The sequence below is a fragment of the Stenella coeruleoalba genome (genome assembly GCF_951394435.1).
Source record: "Stenella coeruleoalba genome assembly, chromosome: 8".
Lineage (NCBI taxonomy): Eukaryota > Metazoa > Chordata > Mammalia > Artiodactyla > Delphinidae > Stenella > Stenella coeruleoalba.
This window is the reverse complement of record NC_137154.1, coordinates 38,505,964-38,529,880: the sequence shown is the minus strand read 5'-3', so window position 1 is coordinate 38,529,880 and position 23,917 is coordinate 38,505,964. Positions and strand designations below refer to the sequence as shown.

At 37.4% G+C, this 23,917-nt stretch overlaps 1 protein-coding gene across 1 annotated transcript in view; it reads right to left on the bottom strand.

Moving 5' to 3' along the window:
- PIK3C2A (phosphatidylinositol-4-phosphate 3-kinase catalytic subunit type 2 alpha) overlaps positions 1–23,917 on the bottom strand; it is a 105,070-nt gene that overhangs the window by 62,298 nt on the left and 18,855 nt on the right. The window contains exon 2 of the mRNA XM_079928496.1: positions 12,601–13,740. Coding sequence (XP_079784622.1) covers positions 12,601–13,674 — 1,074 coding nt within the window. The 5' untranslated portion in view covers positions 13,675–13,740. The remainder of the gene's footprint in view (positions 1–12,600; positions 13,741–23,917) is intronic.

The window sequence follows — 23,917 nt, the reverse complement described above, 5'->3', positions numbered from 1 at the left end:
TATTATATGATTCCACTTATATGAGGTACTTAAGAGTATTCAAAATCATAAAGACAGAAAGTAGAATGGTGGTTGCCAGGGGCCAGGGGGAGGGGAGAATGGAGAGTTACTACTTAATGGGTATAGAGTTTCAGTTTTACAAGATGAAAAGTTATGGGGATGGTTGGTGGTGATGGTTGCACAACAATGTGAATATATTTAATACCACTGAACTGTACACCTTAAAATGGTTAATCTGGTAATTTTGTTATATGTATTTTACCACACAAAAATATATCTAGCAATTACTGAGCATTTCTTACATGTAAGGTTCTGCTGTAAGAAATTTAGTCATGTATGTATGTGTGTGTGTGTATATATATATATATGTATGTATATATTATTTATTTCTCACAAAGCTCTAGTAGGTGGGTAACATTACTATTATCCCCATTTTACAGATTAAAAAATGAGGCACAGAGAAGTTAACGAGGCACATGAGGTCACATGACTAATATAATCAGAGTTAGGATTTCAACCCAGGCAACCTAACTTATTCACTATGCCATTCTAGTACCTCACAACAAAGTCTCCTGAAAAAAAAACCTTTAAAACACGAGAGAAAAACAGCATTGTGACCTTTGCAGGAGCAATGCTATAAAAAATTCGTATTTTTGTTGACCTAGTAACCATCTTTCCTTCTTTAACTCTGTCTGTTTTTCATGTTCCACTTATTAATAGATTTTGAATCTCCTTAGTGGCATTTCTAGATGCTTTTTTTTTAAAATCAAAAAAGTATTTTTTACAGTGCCTTTCATGTATTAGGTCCTTCCTTTCAAGCAAGTTATAAGTTTCAATTGATGGTGACAGAAATAGATTATAATAACTAATTATCTAGTCATACATCAAGGTAATAATAGAATCTGGAAAATTAACACAAATGTTCTGCTCACAAAGTAAAAAACAGCTGGGCTGCCAATGATTTCATCCTTACATTAACATTAGCATTTTTTTGTTTTTTTCCACTCTTTCTGGAACCAAAAACAATTTTTTAAAAAATTTCACACCTATTCCCTCAACTCTTGCTCCTGATCCCTTCCTCAAACTCCAAACAACTTAAGCATCAAATCATCTCTTTCCTCCACTGATCTTGCACAAACTTTTATGCAGCACTCCCGGCTTTCTATTACATACTGCAGTTATATGCACATACATTTTGTCTCCCCCTTCTAACCCGAGTTCTTTAAGGATGAGGTCTGTGAATGGTTAATATTTGTAGCCCACACATTTTGTCCTCAAATTTTTTTTTAATTTTTTTAAATAAGAGCCTTTCTTTTTTTTAAATATTTAAACATTTATTTAATATTTATTTAAGACCCAGCTTTGCCGGGTCTTAGTTGTGGCATGCAGGATGCTCATTATAGCACACGCGATCTTTTAGTTGCAGCATGTGGGCTTCTTAGTTGTGGCATGCGGACTTCTTAGTTGCGGCATACAAACTATTAGTTGCGGCATGTATTCAGGATCTAGTTCCCCAACCAGGGCCCCCTGCATTGAAAGTGCAGAATCTTACCCACTGGACCACCAGGGAAGTCCCCTCAAATATTTTTCAATGAATGAAAGAGGCAAATGATAATAAGAAAAAATCACTAATGTCATTATCCAATATATGAAACAAAGAGGTTTGTGGGGGAAGATACTGAGTTCTCTAGTAAATATTTTGGGTTTGGAAATCCATGGAGATGTTTGGTCATCATCTAGAAATACTCTATTACAAAATTCTATTCCAGAGCTAAAGACAAAGAACTGGGAATCATCCAATTTCTGCACTTTTCTACAGGGAAATTTCTCTCTGCTAATTGTTGTCAGCATCTATATGGATCACTGACAGAGCAATATCCCAACCAAACGGACTTTGGGTCCAAGTTCCATCAAAAGGAAAGTCTCTTCAGGAGGCTGAGGAATACCTAAGGGACTGCACCTACTGGACATCAAGCTGGGACATCTCTTTATACACATATGAATGGAGAGAGAGAGATTTATTATAAGAAATTGGCTCATGTGATTATAAAGGATGCCAAGTCTCAAGACCTGCAGTCAGCAAACAGGAGACCCAAGAGAGCTGATGTTATAGTTCTAAGTCTGAGTATGGCAGGCTCAAGACCCAGGAAAAGCCAATGTTTCAGTTTGAGTCCAAAGTCAGGGAAAAAACCCCAATGTTCCAACTCAAAGGCAGTCAAGTTGAAGGAATTCCCCTTTTTTGGTGGTAGGGTCAGCCCTTTTGTTCTATTCAAGCCTTCAACTGTTAGGGTGAGGCCCACCACTTTAGGGAGAGCAATCTGCCTTTACTCAGTCTACAAATTCAAATATTAATTTCATCCAGAAGCATCATTACAGACATACCCAGAATAATGTTTGACCAAATGTCGGAGCACCCCATAGCCCAGTCAAACTGACACATAAAATTAATCATCACTGCATCTCAACCATAGACAGCCAAGGAGTCTAGATCAGTAGCTTTCAAACTCTATCTCAGAGCCTCAAGAATAAAGCACTGACCGAGAGAGAACAGATATATTAAAAACAACCAAAAACAAAACCTTGGGGGAGTGCCTATATTTAGAAACTAGACAAGGAAAACGATTCAAAGATTACAGGAGGAAAACTAGGAAGTAGATTTAACTACGGCAATACAAGAGAAGTTTCAAGAAAGGAACGTGGTCAATTGTTGCAAATGAAGCAATAAGGATGGACAGTGAGTATGGTCACTAGATTGGCAATTAGTATTCATACTACCAGAAACAAGTTTCTGCAATATAGTAGGAACAAGAGAGGATGTTGAGGGACTGGAAAAGCAGTAAGTACAAATTCCACTTTGAAGAATAATCGTAAAAAATACTTTGGGGAGACAGGAACAAGAAAAGAGGTGAAAGAGTTAAGTTTGAGAAAAGAGAAGGAATATCTCTTCCCTGCAAACCAGAAAGAAGAGGCAAATAAATCTGAGGTGGGCAAGTGCATACAAAGAATAACCATAACTTCACTATTTAAAAAAAAAAAAAAAAAAGGTAACTGGAAGTCCTAGCCAGAGCAATCGGACAAGAAAAAGAAGAGGAATCCAAATTGGAAAGGAAGAAGTAAAATTGTCACTGTTTGCATATGACATATGATACAGAGAAAATCCTAAAGATGCCACCAAAAAACTGTTAGACCTAATAAATGAATTCAGTAGGATACAAAATTAATATATAGAAATCTGTTGTATTTCTATACACTAACAAGAACTGGCAGAAGGAGAAATTAAGAAAACAATCCCATTTACAGTTGTGTCAAAGATATTATAATAAAATACCTAGGAATAAATCTAACCAATACAGGTAAAAGAACTGTACTCGGGAAACTATAAGATACCGATGAAAGAAAGTGAAGATGACACAAGTGGAAATATATACTGTATTCATGGATTGGAAGAATTAATATTGTTAAAATGGCCATAATACCCAAAGCAATCTACAGATTCAATACAATCCTTAACAAAATACCAATGGCAGGACTTCCCTGGCAGTCCAGTGGTTAAGACTCTGCGCTTCCACTGCAGGTGGCACAGATTCGATCCCTGCTCAGGGAACTAAGATCCCGCATGCTGTGCAGCACAGTCAAAAAAAAAAAAAAAAAACACCAAAGGCATTCTTTACAGAACTAGAACAAACAATTCTAAAATGTGTGTGGAAACACAAAAGACCCCCCCCAACAGTCAAAACAATCCTGAGAAAGAAGAACAAAACTGGAGGTATCATGCGCCCTGATTTCAAACTACCCTACAAAGCTACAGTAATCAAAACAGTATGGAACCAGCACAAAACCAGAAACATCAATTAATGGACCAGAACAGACAGCCCAGAAATAAACCCACACTTACGTGGTGAATTAACCTATGACAAAGGAGGCAAGAATATATAATGGGGAAAAGGATAGCCTCTTCAATAAATGGTGCTGGGAAAACTGGACAGCTACATGAAAAAGGATCAAACTGGACTTTCTCTCACCATATACACAATTAAATTCAAAATAAATTAAAGACTTAAATGTAAGACCTGAAACCATAAAACTTTTGGAACAAATCAGGCAGTATGCTCTTTGACATCAATCTTAGCAATATTTTTTTGAATATGTCTCCTTAGGCAAGGGAAACAAAAGCAAAAATAAATAAATGGTACTACACCAAACTAAAAAGCTTTTGTACAGCAAAGCAAACATCAACAAAATGAGCAGGTGGTCTACTGAACCGGAGAAGATATTTGTAAAGGATACAGCTGATAAGGGGTTAATATTCAAAATATACAAAGAACTCATACAACTCAATATCAAAAAAACAATTTGATTTAAAAAATGGCATTTTTCAAAAGAAGGTATAGTGGCCAACAGACACATGAAAAGATGCTTAACATCACTAACCAGCAGGGAAATGCAAATCAAAACCACAATGAAGTATCACCTCACACCTGTCAGAATGGCTATTGTCAAAGAGACAGCAAATAACAAGTGCTGGTGAGGATGTGGAGAAAAGGGTACCCTAGTGCACTGCTGGCAGGATGTAAATTGATACAGCCACTATGGAAAACAGTATTTTTTTCCGCAAAAAATTAAAAATAGAACTACCATATGATCCAGCAATTCCACTTTTGGGTATTTTTGTGAAGAAAACGGAAACAGTAATTTGACAAGATACATGCACCCCTATGTTCACTGCAGCATTATTTACAACAGCCAAGATATGGAAGCAACCTAAGTGTCTACTGACAGATGAATGGATAAAGATGTGGTATATACATACAATGGAATATTACTCAACCATTAAAAAAAGAAAAGAAATCTCACCATTTGGGACAACATGGATGGACCTAGAGGTTATTATACTAACTGAAATAAGTCAGACAGAGAAATACCGTATGATTTCATTTATATGTGAAACCTAAGAAGCAATACAAATGAATAAATATAACAAAACAGAAACAGGTTCACAGATATAAAGAACAGAGGGGAGGGACTTCCCTGGTAGTCCAGTGGGTAAGACTCCATGCTCCCAGTGCAGGGGGCCCAGGTTCGATCCCTGGTCGGGGAACTGGATCCTGCATGCATGCTGCAACTAACACTTCGTATGCCACAACTAAGAAGTCCACATGCCACAACTAAGTCCCAGCACAGCCTAAATAAATAAATCTTTTTTTAAAAAAAAGAAGAAGAAAAAGAACAGAGGGGAGGTCAGGGGCGGGGGTTGGGAGTGGGGGAATGAAACAGGTGAAGGAAATTAAGTGGTACAAACTTCCAATTACTAAATAAATGAGTCAGGAGGATAAATGTAAAGCATGAGGAATACTGTCAATAATATTGTAATAACTTTGCATAGTGACAAATGGTAACTAAACTTATCATGGTGATCATTTTGTAATGTACAGAAATGCCAAGTCACTAAATTATGTTGTGCACCTGGAACTAACAGTGTTGTAGGTCAATTATAATTCAATTTTTTAAAAAGGTAGTGAGGTCAAGGAGAGGTGGAAAGGGTAAATTAAGGGTTTAAGGAAAGTGACGCAGGTTTGCAATAATTCACAAAAACTTATCAGTGCATACTCTATAAAGCAGTTATAAGAATATGGGAGGGCCTTCCCTGGTGGCGCAGTGGTTGAGAATCTGCCTGCTAATGCAGGGGACACGGGTTCGAGCCCTGGTCTGGGAGGATCCTCCCACATGCTGCAGAGCATTTAGGCCCGTGAGCCACAACTACTGAGCCCTGCGCGTCTGGAGCTTGTGCTCCGCAACTAGAGAGGCTGCGACAGAGAGAGGCCCGCGCACCGCGATGAAGAGTGGCCCCCGCTTGCCGCAACTAGAGAAAGCCCTCGCACAGAAATGAAGACCCAACCCAGCCAAAAATTAATTAATTAAAAAAAAAAATGAAACCATGTCCAAAAAAAAAAGAATATGGGAAAGCTTTACACCTAAACAACTCCCAGGTTCATGCCATCTTACCCCAGAAATTAGATGGAACACCAAGTTTTCAATAAATGTATTTTAAGCATTAAATATAAACATATCAGCTGCTTTTCAGAACAAAGTTGGTTACTTCGTTACCAAAATTTTATAGAGACTTCAGTAATCTACTCAACTAATGTACTATATTCAGCTAGACAATGAAAAACCACATTTTATTCAACTTTACCTCTTCTTTAAAATTAACGTTAGACATTGTGCTAATGGGGATATACATGTTTATAGTGTTAATATAATCAACTTTTAGAAAAAGTCAATAGCCACAGAACTTTGCAAAACCATTTCTATGAAAATAATTTCATTCACTACTAAAATCTTTGGGATCTATTCAAAGTAGCTAAATTATAGCTATTAACTAAAAGTGTGATTTAAACTTAAATTGCCAGAAGACAGTTTTAAGTACTATGCCTTTTCCTGGTTTTGAAAACAAAAATTTGAACTAAAGTATTTAGATTATTATGGACAAAAGACACTAGAAGGAAATAGGAAGTAAGACTGCTGAGTGAGAAGAAAAATACCCTTCAGAGTTTTTACCACAAAGCATAAAACTCTTACAGGAAATGAACACTTAAGTATGTAAAGTAATTATAAAGAACAGGCATTGCAATCTTATTTCCCAACAAAAAATATGAACCTCAGGGAAAAGTTTTTAAATAGAGATGAATGGTGTGTGAAAAATTAAAAAGTTGCACGCCAATGTTTGTGTCACAGACTTCTTAAATCAGCCTATTATTAGTGTTCTGTTTACCTCCCCCTTTTGGTCTAAATCAAACCAAACTTTATCTTCTTGTACACAAACAAAATGATGAAATTTTAGTGTTAATAAAAGGGCTTAGAACTTTTCTTTGAAAATAAAAATCCTTTTATAGCATTTGTAACAAGTGCACACTAAACCTCTGATTAAAGACCTCCAATAACTATGCATTGACCACCTGAGAGGAACCATTACCAAATGGCTATTTATAAGTTCCTTTATTGATATTTAACTGTATATCTGCCTCTTTGAGTTTTATTCCCCATTGGTCCTTGTTCTACTTTTTGGGACAATGAATTTTAAAACTAAGTTACTAAACTGAATTTCTCAATTCATAGAGAAAAATATAAACAACTAGGACTTGCGTAATTTTAAGCTTTCTATGAAAGGTTATTTTAACTTTTACACCTGCTACCACTTGTCTATTAAAATCTAGCACAGGGCTTCCCTGGTGGCGCAGTGGTTGAGAGTCCGCATGCCGATGCAGGGGGCACGGGTTCGTGCCCCGGTCCGGGAAGATCCCACATGCCGCAGAGCAGCTGGGCTCGTGAGCCATGGCCGCTGAGCCTGCGCGTCCGGAGCCTGTGCTCCGCAACGGGAGAGGCCACAACAGTGAGAGGCCCGCGTACCGCAAAAACAAAAACAAAAACAAAATCTAGTACAACGTACCATGTAATTTGCACAAAGCAACGCACTTAATGTATTGGAAAACTTAGAACATAACTATTTCACCTTTGTTTTACAAGAATACCATGATTTTCAGGTATTCTACTTCCTGAACTGCTTTGAGAACCTATGTCCCAAACATAAAACTTTAAAAGAAAAAAAGTCAACTTCCTCTTTTACAGGGCAACTTTCCAAACTTTAAATATTATTCCTGAAAGGATCTCAGAAATTATCTAGTCCAACTAACTTTATATTATAGATGAAGAAACTCAGATTCAGAGTGTGAATTAGCTCCAATTAATATTTGCTTCTTCAGGCAAAATATCTCCAATCTTTTCAACAGTTCCTTAAATAGCATAGCTTCTAGATCCTGAACACTGTAGTCTTCTCAAGACACACTCTAGTCTACCACTGGTCCCTTTTAGAATGTGGTGCTCAAACATAATTATTACATGGGGTTTTAAAAGAGCAGAGGGGACTTCCCTGGTGGCACAGTGGTTAAGAATCCGCCTGCCAATGCAGGGGACACGGGTTCGAGCCCTGGTCCGGGAAGATCCCACATGCCACGGAGCAACTAAGCCCATGTGCCACAACTACTGAGCCTGCACTCTAGAGCCCGCGAGCCACAACTACTGAGCCTGCGTGCCTAGAGCCCGTGCTCTGCAACAAAAGAAACCACCGCAATGAGAAGCCTGCGCACCACAACGAAGAGTAGCCCCCGCTAGCCGCAACCAGAGAAAGCCCGCGCACAGCAGCGAAGACCCAACGCAGCTAAAAATAAATAAATAAATTTATTAAAAAATAAAAAAAATAAAAGAGCAGAGTATAACAGAATGATCAACAACTACATACCTCCTCAGCCATGCCACAGTTAAACTCCTTTAAGGAGCCTAAGCCACCTCAATTCAGACACTGTGCCATTTAGTAAAGCTACTCATGTACACTGTAGTAATCTAGCTCCCGTCTCTGATTGATCAGCTGATCAAGTCATGTTATTTTTGCTTACCTGGCTTTGACTCATGTCTCTCGCAACCAATTTGATTACTCCTTGATCCTTCCCCCTGTACTTTAAACAAAATCTAAGAACATGTTTCTGCTAAAACTTGCCTAGAAGCCTGATTCCTAGAGTTTGAACAAGCAGTAATTCTCTGCAACTCCCATGTGATCTGATTTCCCAGATCTTGTTAGGGGAATTCTTTTCTTATCTTTAGGAAACTACCTATCCTCATCAGTCCTGCAAGATGATTTCTGAAAGTACCCCAAATAGGGAAAATATCAAGATGATACTGTGACAAATATTAAAAATGAGTAGGAAAAGATGTATGCAGGGAGACAATGAAAGGGATATAAATGAGTATCACAGCCCTGCCCCCACCAAAGGAAAGGGTGGAGAAAACATCGGTTGAACCAGAAGTGACCAGTCTAAACTATAGAGGGCAACAGGGAAAGGAAGCAAGTGTTTTGCAGCAAAAGCACTGGCAATCTATGCCACAGGTTTTAAGTTACAAAGAAACTGAAGAAGAAAATATTAATTGGAGATAAGTCACCCTCTGGATCTAAGTTTCTTCATTCATGAAATAAAGTTGGTTAGACTAGATAACTGTGGTTATCATCTTAAATATCTCTAAAATACGAGTTCATTTAACTAATTACAATACCATTATTACATGAAAAAATTAATAATTCCTTAACTTCTTCACATTTCAGTTTCTTCAACTGTGAAATAGGTATGGGTCACTCTGATCTCATAGGATTCTTAGGAACTCTCTATTGTCTCAGTGATTATAAAAAAAAAGAGTTCAGTTTGAACATTTACAGCACAGATAAAAAGCATGTAGCTCTTAGGTTCTGAGTCCAGTCTTGGATCATTGATAGCAAGTAACTCTGGTAGACCCAGAAACCTCAACTTGTTTAAGATGATAACCAGAGTTCACCTGGAATGGTAATTTCAGCTCATCTGGAATAATCTATTTCCCTTAGTGAATAAATGAATTTCCACTGCTGGGAAAGTTAGAATTAGAGATCCAGAGATAATGAAATAAACCAAAGTCATTTATAAATATTTTATTAAATTCAAGATAACCTATGTATTGTGGCTACAATGCATATATTGTAGAGGTGCAAATGCATACCCATGAAGGTGTGATGCAAGGAGCAGGAGGATTATTTGAAAGTGACCTGGATGCTCACTCTGGGTTGCCTGGACAATCAGGGGCTCTGCCTTCTACCAGTGGGAGGGCTGAGCCTAAACTCAGCTCCCTTTAGGACCAGGGGCTTCTTTTTCCCTGATAGCAGAGACTGCAACTTTCCCTAGCTCCTGAGATCTCCAGTTACTGGCAGCTGCCCTTCCCAAACTACTTCTGATACCCCTAATCCAGACTACACGGTGTCAAACACCATGCCTTCATGCTAAATCCATAAAAAGGAGATCCACAGTTAGAGAGGGATCTCTCTATTGGAACACTGACCCAAATGTGAATCCGGCAGTAACCTGGCCTGAGCAAGATGGGAGGATCAGGGGGACCAGTGTCTTCCTTTAAAAAAAAAAAAAAAAAATGAGGTAAAGTTCATAGAACATAAAAACTGCCATATTAACCATTTAAAAATGTACAATTTGTTGGCTCACAGTACATTCATAATGGTATGTGACCATCACCACTATGGTAAGAACACTGAAATGTTCTAATTCCAGAACACTTTCATCACCCCCCCCCAAAAAGATCCCTGTACCCATTAAGCAACCATTCCCCATTCCCTCTTTCCTCCAACCCCCCCAACAAACACTAATCTGCTTTCTTTCTCTATGGATTTGCCTTTTCTGGACATATCATATAAATTGAATCATACATGTTTTTTTGTGTCTGGCTTCTTTCACTTACAATGTTTTCAAGGTTCATCCATGTTGCAGCATATATCAGGGCTTCATTCCTTTGTATGGGTGAATAATATTCCATTGTACAGACATACCGCTTTTGCTTTTACCCATTCATCAGCTGATGGACATTTTGGGTTGTTTCACTTTTTGGCTATTATGAATAAAGCTATGAACAACCCAATTTTTAAAATGGGCAAATGACAAATAGACATTTCTTCGAAAAAGATACAGAAGTGGCCAATAATCATATGAAAAGATACTCAACACTACTAGTCAACAGGAAATCAAAATCAAAATCACAATGAGATATCACTTCACATCCATCAGGATGGCTATAATCCAAAAAACTGTCAAATAACAAGTGTTGGCAAGCATGTGAAGAAATGGAACTCTCATACATTGCTGGGGGGAATGTAAAATGATGCAGCCACTATGGAAAAGAGTTTGCTGGTTCCTCAAAAAGCTAAGCATAGAATAACCAGCAGCTCCACTACTAGGTATAAGCCCCCCGCCCACACTTCCTGATTTGGCTTAAAGTTTTCCCTTCTCCTTTCAAATACTTTAGGAAATGACTGTTATTTGTAAATACAAAGACAAAAATCATGACAAGATGACATAGAATATTAAGAGTAAATAATATGACATTAGAATAAATATTTATGATTCCAATTTAAACTGTGAAATTAACCTGTGACTTTTAAATTGAAAGGTGTTAAGAAATTCTGTTACTAAATTTGTAAACAGTACTGAAAAGCTTAAGAGACCTTAATAACAGGTATTTCTTAGTGGGGAGCGGTAGTCAAAATACATTTGGAAAACACTGCACTGGTTAAGATTTTTCTGGGTTCTGATTGTGTTATCCAAAGAAATCCTCATCCTTTTTTCTTAACCTTCTTAATATCTGCTTTTTTCTCCCAAGACATCTAAAATGGTTTTTAAGAATCAACAATTCAACATAAACCCATCCAAATCATGCAAAATTTGCTTATCCTCCCCTAAATGCTAGTTGAATCTCAGTGCTTAAACAGTAGCCAAATGCTGATCTAATTAGCTGAATGATATGATTCACATTAAGGTAAGAATGAGGCTTAAACATTCCTAGAATCCACAGATACCATAAGAGCAAAATACAAATCTTCAGTGGTATACTATCTATGGAAAGGAAAAGTCTAAACCCTGCTGCCTCTCTTCTAAGAGAAGACATCCTGTCCCAGGCACCCTTAACTAATTTTTCCAGACAGTAAGACTATATGAACTCAGCAACTATGCTATATAGACTACAGTTCTTTTCTTCACTTATATCAATACAGGTGTTTAAAGAGAGTCCTTTAAATGGCTTTTCTCCCATCTCTCTGGGGCCTTCCTTCCTTCCTCCCTCCCTCCTCCCTCCCTCCCTTTCTTCTACTCATTCATTCATTCATGGTTAAAAACAACAAAACAATATACATGAGAATTTCTATAATGGGGTTAAAAACCAAAATTCCTTATTTACCCTGAAAAATAAAGGCAATAAGGAAAAGAAAGTAGGACCACATATAATGAATGGACAAGGAGAGACAGATAAAAATTATTTTTAATGCCTATCAGTGAAAGCCAGATCCTTGATTATAGGTTTTCAAAATCCACAATCCTAGAAAAGATAATATTAATAGTAAGCAATTTTTCAATCTGCCTGGGACTTCCCTGGTGGCGCAGTGGTTAAGAATCTGCAGGGGACACGGGTTCAATCCCAGGTCTGGGAAGATCCCACATGCCACAGAGCAACTATGCCCACAAGACACAACTACTGAACCCTCGTGCCGCAACTACTGAAGCCCGCACGCCCTAGAACCTGTGCACCACAACTACTTAGCCCATGAGCCGCAACTACCGAAGCCCGTGCACTCTAGGGCCCACATGCCACAACTACTGAGCCCACACATTGCAACTACTGAAGCCTGTGTGCCTAGAACCCATGCTCTGCAACAAGAGAAGCCATCACAATGAGAAGCCTGTGCACTGTGACAAAGAGTAGTCCCTGCTCACTGCAACTAGAGAAAGCCCACATGCAGCAACAAAGACCCACCACAGCCAAAATTTTTTTTTTAATTTTTAATTTAAAAAAATTTTTTTCAATTTGCCTAAACACATTTAATCCTTTTCCACACAATCTAACATTCACAGTATACTTAAGAAAACAAGATTCAACATAAAAAATATTTCTTTTACCAAATAAATTATGTACACAAATATGAATTCTCTGTTACACTAAGTTTGAGAAGTGAGTAAGAAAAGACTATACCTGAGATATTTGGCCCTGGACTTTTGTAGGCTGAGTTGTTCGAATATTTAAAGACTGGCTTCTTGTTACTGTTGCCCCAGAAAGAGATTTTCCATTCACCTTTCTTTCAAGGTGACAACTTGCTGGTGATCTCTCTTCAAGAAGAACAGCATCCCAAGGATCGTCTGCTAGCAAACCTGGTATATTTTTCTCTTCTTCATGGTCCAATACCTCTACACTGTCCACCTTAGGCTTACTTAGAGGATCCAAGTCTAACCAGTCAAACTTACTGATATCTTCAGACTTTGGAGACACCTGTAGATTGCTGATAGTAGCTTTTGAATTTGTTATCTCCAAATCAGTCCTTGCTTTTCCATTTTTTAAAAATTCTGATGTACTAGCTATTTTGTCAAACAGCTTTGCCATGTCAGGACTGACTACTGGACGATAGATAGGTAAGCTTCCTTGTGGATGAAAGGGTGTGGTGGGTGTCAAAGGATATGAAAAATATGGAGACTGCCCTGGAAGTCTTAAATATATAGGCTCTGTGGATGGAAAAGTAGGCATTCTTGGATTGAAGCCATTTTGGAATACAGTCTGTTTACTACTGTAAGTTGACTGGTAAACAGAAGGTAAAGAGTAACTGGAAGGCCCAGATAATCCAGGTGGCCACTGTCCTCTCTGAATAGCAGGTCTAAGATACAGCTGTGCTGAAAATGAAGGGCTCAGAACAGGAGTAACTGGCAATACAGGTGTTCTTCTAGTCTCGAAACTGTCATCCAGCAATAGTTTCTCAAGTTCAGCTTGGGTAAGCTTTTCTACATCAATATCTACTGCTCTTTTTTGGGTATCTGATTCAGGAAACACCATGAGATCATAATCCTGTTTGCTATAAACTTGTGCTTTTTGTCTGGTGCTGCTTGACCACTCACAGCCTCTCTGGTTATCGGTCACCCGTCTATCCTTTTGCAGTTTTGCTAAAGCCTCTGCTTCCATCTGTAATGCTTCTTCTTTGCCCACATCTTTTGTTCTTGTTGGTTCCAGATGTGAAGATGAACACTGCTTAAACCCATTGTTGTTGGATATCTGAGCCATGTCCACTTAAAAGACCAAACCTTCTCCAATCTATTTTTTTTCTTGTAGCTTCCAAAATAGCAAGACCTGCACGTAAAAATAAATATAACACTCGATTAGATTTTTAAAACACGAATTTGTTTTGTTTGTAATCTACCACATATGATTTAGGATTTAATGCCACTTACAAACATACCACGAAATGAAATGAAATAGGGAAAATCTTGGTGAAGGAACACTTTTAAAACACCTTATACACTGTTGGGTTAAGAGACATGTTTAGACATACATGACTTTATCCCATTCCCTGACCTAACAGGAAAGCTAACACAGTAAATGAACTCAAGAAGCTGTCACTTCAGTTGTCACACTGGCTGCCATTAACCAGTTGCACTTCTGGCAGAATTCTCGGCATAAAATGGCTTAAGTGCTAGTCACAAATTTTCAAGAGTTCAGACACAGTTTACTGTTATGCAAATAGCAAGTCAAAATGGTTTCAATCTTTTACTATTTGTAAAATTGCTCAAAAGCCAATTAGCAATAAAAGTATTCAACACCTAGTAAATAAAATCAAGTAACTATTATTTTATCAAATCATCGTATAAAAAATTTAGGGCTTATAATATTCTAGAAATTTTAAAAATGTATACTGTAACATAGATTAGAATAATATGATAAGTGTTAAGGCTATAAGAAACTGTAATACTGCACTCAAAGGTTAAATTATGGCTGAATCTGTCACATAGTTCTGATCACACTTCTATTCTAATTATCTGCAGTTAAATCAATAGTTATGATACTAAAATTTCTCCTTTTCCAATTGCTAAAGTATCTATTCATAAACTAGAAGATAGTTTAGTAAACTTTCTCATGATCAGTTAATAAACATTTATAGTCCTCTATTTAAAATAAACACTTAATTCAGATCAAGACTACCCTATGAAGCAAAATGACCAATTAAAGGGTTAGTTATCTACTGTGCAACAGAGGGCATATTTCCTGCTTCTAATCAATAAGATACAGGGATTAAATGGGGGTTCTGGAGTTATATCACCTTTATTTATGATGCTGTAAGGCCTTGGGCAAGTGATAACTTTTCCACATGCCTAGTTTCCTAACTTTTAAAATATGAGAAAGTATCTATTTCCCAAATTACAAAGAATTAAAAATGAAACAATGCAACTAAAAGTGTCTATCATAGGCCTTAAGCATAAGCATTAAATAAATGGCATCTACTGTTAATCTGATCTGATTTGAGATACACCTAGTTTGAATATAAAGCAAGAGAGCTCCTGTTTACATCCTTTTTCTAGTACAGTGCTTATCTACAATATGTGCTCAATAAATGCTTAATGAAAGTACGTAGGGAAATTCCAAAGTGAATTCAAATTAATGTAACACAAATGAAAATCCTAAGTGTTGAGGTATACTAAATGAAAAAGTTATTAGTGATGACATGAAGAAAGGCAGTCAAGAAAGACATCATCTGCAATTCTTTTATACAACTACAGTTGAGTTTCTGAGGCATTTCACTGAAAAGCTATTCCAAATTTTTCCCTTCCCTGGCAGGCTGCAAAACTAGGTATGATGTACACTTAAAGTCTGTACACGTCACTGTATATAAATGTTTTGTGAAAAGAAAAAACTGAATACTGACTTGCTAAATATGCATGAAGTACTTAGAGAAAAGTACTAACATCTACAATTTATTTTGAAATGCATCAAAAATAAGATAAATTGATAGAGGGATGATACATGGATAAATAATGATAAAGCAAGTATAGGAAAATGTTAATAGTAGAATCTAGGTGGTAGATATGTGGGTATTCACTTTGAAATTCTTTCAGCTTGGCCTCATGACTGAAAGTTTTCACAATAAAATGTTGGGTGGGGGGGAATGGGTACAAATTCTTCCCATTCCCGTATATACAGCCGCTCTGCAATGCACTTTGTTGTTCCTCCCATAAAGAGGTGGGGTCTATTTCTCTACTTGATCTCAGTCGGCCTTGTGACTTGCTTTGACCAACAGAATGTGAAAGAATTGACGTTGTGAGAGTTCTAAGCCTATCATAAGAAGCCCAACTGCTTCAGCTCTTCCTTACCTGAGTGCAGCCACTGCCATGTAAATGCTCACATAGGATGAGAGAGCACAAAGAGAAAGAGATCCAGCCAACAGCCAGCATCAACCACCAAGCATGTGAGTGCAGACACCATCTTAGACCATCTGTCCACAGTTGAGATGACCACAGCCACCTGAGTGACCCAAGGCAAGACCAGCAGAAGAAACCACCCAGCTTGAGTTCAAGTCAAACTGCTAACCCACAAAATCATTTTGGAATGGGTAGATAACATACACCTTTTCTTCTTACTTTTAGAAAACAAAACTGAAGTCACTTACATATTTAATAGAAAATTTCTGTTTTAACCTCCACAGTTACCACTACTACCTTCCTTCACACATCCTCAGAGAATGAATAGCCCCTTTTCCTTTCTAAGGATGCCTCCTCCACTTATATCCTTTATCCTATTGAATTCCCCTTCTTTATCAATGACTGCCTCCTTTGTATTATCAATCTCTCCTTTACTTGCTTCTGCTCCTCTACCACAAAAATGCTCAAGTTTTCTCCATACTGAGGATAAAAAATCTAACATTCCCCTTTAGACTCCAGTAGCTTTCAATTTAATTTTCTCCTTTCACTGCCAAACTTCTTGAATGAGTGACCTAGAAAGTCCTTTCTTTACTTACTCTGCCTTAGAAAAATTCTACTTGTCCTTTAGGGCCCAATTCAAAATACAGTCTCCTGTCTGAGGCTTTACTTAAGCAGCTCCTACCAGAATTTATCTTTTTAGCTCAACTAAAAATTTTTATCTTTACTTTGTATGCTGTTTTTGCATGCTCAGCATCCTTTCTTCTGGTAGTAGAATCTATAACTTTTGGACACCACTTATCTTTCTTTTGTTTCACCTACTTTGAATTAAGCTGGACTATCCTTACTCCCGCTCGACCCTACCCCAACTCCAGAAGATCCAAGTCTGGCCAGAGCTAACTACAGAATTTCTGGAACTATTTGGAAAAGAAGCTTATCACTGAGGTTACTAAGCTGATAGGATGTAAGGCTGGAGCTGTTTTGGCCATCTTTGCCACCGCTTGAGGAGATATTACCTGAGAATGAACCCAAGCCAGAAGAAAGCTGAGCTAAGATAAATTATATAAATTCTAGCTATTACATTAAACATCTGGATCCAACCCATGTCTAAGGCCAGTCTTTTCATTTATGTAAGCCAATAAATCCCTCTCCTTGCGTAAGCCCGTTTAAAATTACTTTTTTCCATGATAACCAAAAGTATTTTGATTAACACAGAAATCTCTACCCAGACAGACTAAAATAAGCTTCTTAAGCAGGGAAGCCTAGTTTGTTCATTTTTTTCTTCCCCACTACATTTAAAAGCACCTTGCTTAATAAACATGGAACTTAATTTAATTAACATGTGTTTTAACAGGAGGGAATGAAGGCTATTGGAGTCTTGGAGAAGGGATTTCAGGTGGCACAAGTGTATGGATATATGACAAGAGAAATGAGTCATTTCATTTGTGGTGTTTTTATACAATTGGTGATGTTTTTATACATCACCAATACATTTGCTTGCTCTATCCCTAGCTCCAACTCAAAGTAGTATATGCTAAAGTAAATACAACTCTAAGTAGCCAGTAACAGCTGTCTGTTAGCAGCTAAATACCATATTTTAAAGTTTTGGGCCTTAAAAAAATACCGTATTTTAGTTTCCCAAAAGATTATTATGCATGTATACTCAGATAATAATAAAGGACTTAAACGGTTGTCCAAAAGTAACCTTGTGCCTCAGCTATTTTTCTAAGGCTGCTGCACTGACATGCTCCATTAATTTTTGAAAATAAAACTTCACTTGATGACAAACATTTAGCAGGAAATAACTTCCAACATGCTCATTCAAAATGAAATGTTCCATGCTAATGTTCACCCAATCCAAGCAGGGAAAGACAATATAACTTGTTTTTGAATGATGATTGTATACCATCTGCCAAAAATTTCCCAACATAAAGTAACTCAGTGCAGATCACAAGGCTGTAGCTGCTTTAAAATTCTTCAAAAGAGGTCAATTAAACTATTCAGTTAAACTTTTGGATACCATTTGCAGACCCAAGTGAATTAATTTAAAAGCTCTTGGCTTCTTCTAACATTCATTTACAATTTAAATTTAAATCTCAGACAAAAATAAAACAAGTCAGTCCTGCTACCCATCTAAATGCTTTCTGATCTTAAAATTCAAGAACCTAAGAAAATGGAAAAACAATTATTTGAGTTCAACAATATTCTCCTTTAAAATGAAAATGAATCTCAAAGACAAATAAATTATGGTACCTCCATGGATTGAATATTATGCCACTACTAAAAATAAAATTATGAAGACTGCAGTTAAATGTTTGTTAAAACTCTAGAAAATATCTACATCTATCTATACATAGACCTGTGTTTGGAGATATATAGATACTATATGCCAAAAATTGCATATATTTTGCAAAAATTGCATATATTTTCAAAAATTGCAAAATATTTTAACTAATTTAATCCTCACAAATTCTATTAAGTAGCTACTATTATTATCCCTAGTATACAAACATATAATCTGCCCAAGCTCATAGCAGCTAGCAAGTGGTGAAATTAGGACCCAAATCCAGGCAGTGCTAATTCACTACAATATATTTTTATGTTAACAGTTATGTGGAATCAATAAGTGTCTAGACACATCTTATCCTTTATAAATACCAACTTTCTTCCTCAATCCTAGGGTTATTTCTGTCTGCATTAATAAATTTTCTTTTAATTCTATCATGAAGTAGTTAATACTGCTATTTAGCTATAATATGTATCAATTTATCAGTTAATTATCACCAGATGACTAGCAAATTTATAATTTCATTGCAGGCATGAATTCTTATTTTATTTATCCTCTACTCTCAAACTTATACTACAGTTGTTGAATGAATGCATAATGCATCAATGACTAGAGAACTTAAGACACCATTTCTTTTATCAGAGAAACTAAACTCTGAAACAAACAGACTGAAAGAACTCATTTATTAATAATTCAACTAAAACTGAAAAATCACGTGGTTGAGTTTAGAATAAACTAGTGGTGGGACTTCCCTGGTGGTCCAGTGGTTAAGAATCCACCTTCCAGTGCAGGGGACGAGGGTTCGATACCTGGTCGAGGAAATAAGATCCCACATGCCGCGGAGCAACTAAGCCTGCGTGCTCTAAAGCCCGCGTGCCACAGCTAGAGAGCCCGCATGCCTCAACTACTGAGCCCATGCACCACAACTAGAGAGCCCATGCACTGCAACTACTGAGCCCACATGCCACAATGAAAGATCCTGAATGCCGCGACGAAGATCTCATGTGCTGCAACTAAGACCCAACACAGCCAAATAAATACCTAAAAACACAAACAAACAAGAAGTGGGAGAAAATTATCTTGAAAACTAGGAGGGAGAGGTGGCAACAGAAAAGTAAAAATAGGAGAGAGGGGCTCCATCTGTGCTTAAAAACAAACAGACAGACAAACTGCATTAGAAAAGCATATTCTATCTCTAATTGATTCATGGAGGGGGAAAGAACTCACATGACCAAAATAATAATAATAATAATAATCAAGTACATTGTTATTAGACACTATACAAATCTGTCAAAAAGACAAAAAAGAAGAATGTCCAGGTTTTGGATGAGATAAGGTTAGAGTAGCATTGTTCAACAGAAATAGAATGCAAGTCACATAGAAATTTAAATTTTTTTATAGCTACATTAATAGAAACAGATGAAATTAATTTTAATAATAAACTTTGTTTAATCCAATATATCCAAAATATTATAAAGAGGTAATCAATGTAAAAAAATGAATGGGATACTGTACTTTCACTTTTTTATACTAAGTCTTCAAAATCTGGTATATATTTTACACTAACCACATTTCAACTTAGACTAGCCACACACCAAGTGCTCAACACAAAGGTGGCTAGTGGACAACACAAGGTTAGACTTTATGAGGAAAGAAACAAAAAGCACGGTGAACAAGCATCATTACTTTCTGGATGGTAAGGAAAAGTTTATTTTACCAAAAGTTGCCCCTTCCCTCAAGTCAATAACATATCTCAATTGCCCATTAGTTATCTTTCAGGAGAAGAAAATTTTTATTTCTTTATGCCCCATAGATAACATACAACCTTTTAACAAAGGCCTTATCATCCCCTGTAACTTTTGTATTTTTAAAGTACATAATTTCCAATTAATCTTTTTAAAACATTTATTTATTTGGCTGTGCCAGGTCTTAGCTGCACCAGGTCTTAGCTGCACCATGCAGGATCTTCGTTGCAGCAGGCGGGATCTTCAGTTGTGGCATGCGGGATCTTTTAGTTGTTGCACACGGGATCTTTAGTTGTGGCATGCAAACTCTTAATTGTGGCATGTGGGATCTAGTTCCCTGACCAAGGATTGAACCCGGGGCCCCTTGCATTGGGAGTGCAGAGTCTTAGCCACTGGACCACCAGGGAAGTCCCTCCAATTAATCTTTTTACAATTAGAAAACTGTTAACATTTCATAGAGAAATGTTTCACAATCGACCACACAGGATAAATTACAAAGAGATTAAATATTTAACTGTTAAAAAAAAGAATCATAAAACCAAAGAAACAGAGAATTCCTACATAACACCAGCATAAAAAAGGCTGCTGTAATGTGATTCAAAAACCTAGAAGCCATAAGAGAATTCAAGTACATAAACATTTTAAAAAATAACTTTTGTTTGGCAAACAAGCACCACTGAATTTATTCATTTCCTCAGTAAATATTCATTGGGTGTATATTATGAATCAGGCACTGTTCTAGGTGCTGAAAAGTAAAATAAAAATAACTTGACTATTAAAAATGTCAATGAAAAAACAAACTGGGGAAAAACATTTGCTACTCATATCACAGAGAAAGAACTTATTTTAGTAATATATAACATAAAGCCCATAAAGGAAAACAACCCTATGGAAAGATGGACAAAGAGTTTGAATAAGCAATTCACAAAAGAGTAAAGACACTTACCTTTACTCATGTTGAGGCAATAGCAATTTAAAAGCTATACTAAACCTAATTTTATACTAAACTGATAATAAACACACAGATAAAGGAAAAAAATATTCATCATACCAAAATTTGCTGGATACATGCAACAGTAGATAAAGGAAAATTTAGAGTTTTAAATGATGCTAGAAAACTGGAAAGGTTGAAAACTTAATGAACTAAGCATCCATCTCATGAAAGTAGAAAAGTAACACCAAAATAAAAGTAGAAAGGGAATAAAGACCACAGAAGAAATTAAGTGGCATAAAAAATATACAAAAAATATATAAATATACAACAGAGGGATTCCCTGGCAGTCCAGTGGTTAGGACTCCAAGCTTCCACTGCAGGAGGCCCCAAGTTTGGGGAACTAAGATGCTGTAAGCCATGTGGTGCAGCAAAAAAAAAAAAACAAACAAACAACAACCCCAAAGCAAAGCAAAACAAAACAAAACAAAACACCAAAAATATACAACAGAGAAGATCAACAAAACTGAAAGTTGGTTCTTTTGAAAACACTAAGAAGATATCTTGTGATGCTGATCAAGAAGAAAATAAGACAGGAATAAACAATACCAAGGGACTTCCCTGGTGTCACAATGGTTAAGAATCTACCTGCCAATGCAGGCGAAACAGGTTCGAGCCCTGGTCCAGGAAGATCCCACATGCCACAGAGCAACTAAGCCCCTGTGCCACAACTACTGAGCCCATGTGCCACAACTACTGAAGCTCGTGCGCCTAGAGCCCGTGCTCTGCAACGAGAAGCCACTGCAGTGAGAAGCCTGCACACCACAAGAGTACTCGCTGCAACTAGAGAAAGCCCACACACAGCAACAAAGACCCAATGCAACCAAAAAATAAATAAATAAATAAATTTATTTTTTAAAAAAAACAATATCAAGAATAAAAAAGGGACATCCAACACATGCAGCAGACATTAGAAAGATAACGAGGATATTATTAAGTTTAACCAAATAAATTTTAAAATGTAGACAAATTCCTAGAGGACAGTAACTTACTGAAACTGACTCAAATAGAAAATATAAAGTTGAATAATCTTATAACCATTAAAGAAATTGAATTAGTTGCCAAAAATTTTTTCATCAAAGAAAACTGCAAGGCCAGATGTCTTCACTGGCTTCATATAATAAACAATAACAACCTTTCACAAACCCTTCCAGAGAACAGACAAGAAGGTATGTTCCCCAAACATTTTATAAAATTACTCTAACTTTGATAACAAAACCAGGCAAGGATGAGACAAGAAAATTATAAACCAATCTTACTCATGAACATAAACACAAAAAGTTCTAAACAAAATAACAGCAAACCGGGCTTCCCTGGTGGCGCAGTGGTTGAGAGTCCGCCTGCCGATGCAGGGGACATAGGTTCGTGCCCCGGTCCGGGAGGATCCCACATGCCGCACAGCGGCTGGGCCCGTGAGCCATGGCCGCTGGGCCTGCGCGTCCGGAGCCTGTGCTCCGCAATGGGAGAGGGCACAACAGTGAGAGGCCCGCATACCACAAAAAAATAAAATAAAATAAAATAAACAAAAATAACAGCAAACCAAACTTAGTAGTAAATACAAAATGCAATTTACCACATCAATAATTAAAGAATTAAATTAGGAAAAGCATATATTCACCTCAACAGATATTCTTAGCCAACTATGAACAGAAGGGAAGTTCCTTATTTGGTAAGTATCAACAAAAATCACAATTAATTGTAAAACCTTTAAAGCTTTCCCTCTATGAACAAAAACCAGGATGCCCACCACCATTTTTATTCAACATTTTATAGACTCCTAGACAGCACAGAAATGCAAGAAAAAGAAATAAGAGCTAGGATCACGTAGGAAGAAACAACATTACATACAGATAAAGTAAAAACTCCAAAGAATATGCAGATAATTAACAGAATTACATGCCAGAGTTCAGCAAGATTGCTGGATATGATACAGAAATCAATTATATTTCCATACACCCACAAGGAATAGTTAGAAAAAGCAGTCTTCAAAAAAGCAATATTTACACTAACACATTCAAACACATGAAATCCACCAACTAATAATACATGTAATAAAAAATTCTGGGGTTTCCCTGGTGGCGCAGTGGTCAGGAGTCCACCTGCCAAAGCAGGAGAAACAGGTTCGAGCCCTGGTCCGGGAAGATCCCACATGCCGCAAAGCAACTAAGCCCGTGTACCACAACTACTGAGCCTGTGCTCTAAAGCCCGCGAGCCACAACTACTGAGCCCACGTGCCACAACTACTGAGCCCGCACTCCTATAGCCCGTGCTCCACAGCAAGAGAAGCCACCGCAATGAGAAGCCCACACACTGCAACGAAGAGTGGCCCCCACTCGCCGCAACTAGAGAAGGCCCACGTGCAGCAACGAAGACCCAACGCAGACAAAAATAAAAATAAACAAAATAAATTTTTTAAAAAAACCACAGTAAGATACCACAACACACATATAACCCTGGGGAAAAAAATTAAATCTTATAATACTAAGTGATAAGAATATGAAACAATGGGAAAATCTAAGTTGGTACAACTGTTTCAGAAAACACAGATCAGGGACTTCCCTGGTTGTCCAGTGATTAAGAATCCGCCTTCCAATTCAGGGGATGCAGGTTCAATCCCTGGTATGGGAACTAAGATTCCCACATGCCGCGGGGCAATTAAGCATGCTTGTTGCAACTACTGAACCCATGTGTTCTGGAGCCAGCTTGCCACAACTAGAGAGAATCCCGCATGCCGCGACGAAGAGCCCACATGCCACAACAAAGGATCCCACATACCACAACTAAGACTTGACACAGCCAAAAATAATAAATAAAATAAAATAAAATAAAATAAATAAAAAATAATAAATATTAAAAAAAGAAAGAGGGGCTTCCCTGGTGGCGCAGTGGTTGAGAGTCTGCTTGCCAATGCAGGGGACACGGGTTCGAGCCCTGGTCTGGGAAGATCCCACATGCAGCAGAGCGACTAGGCCCGTGAGCCACAACTACTGAGCCTGCGCATCTGGAGCCTGTGCTCCGCAGCAAGAGAGGCCGTGATAGTGAGAGGCCCGCGCACCACGATGAAGAGTGGCCCCTGCTTGCTGCAACTAGAGAA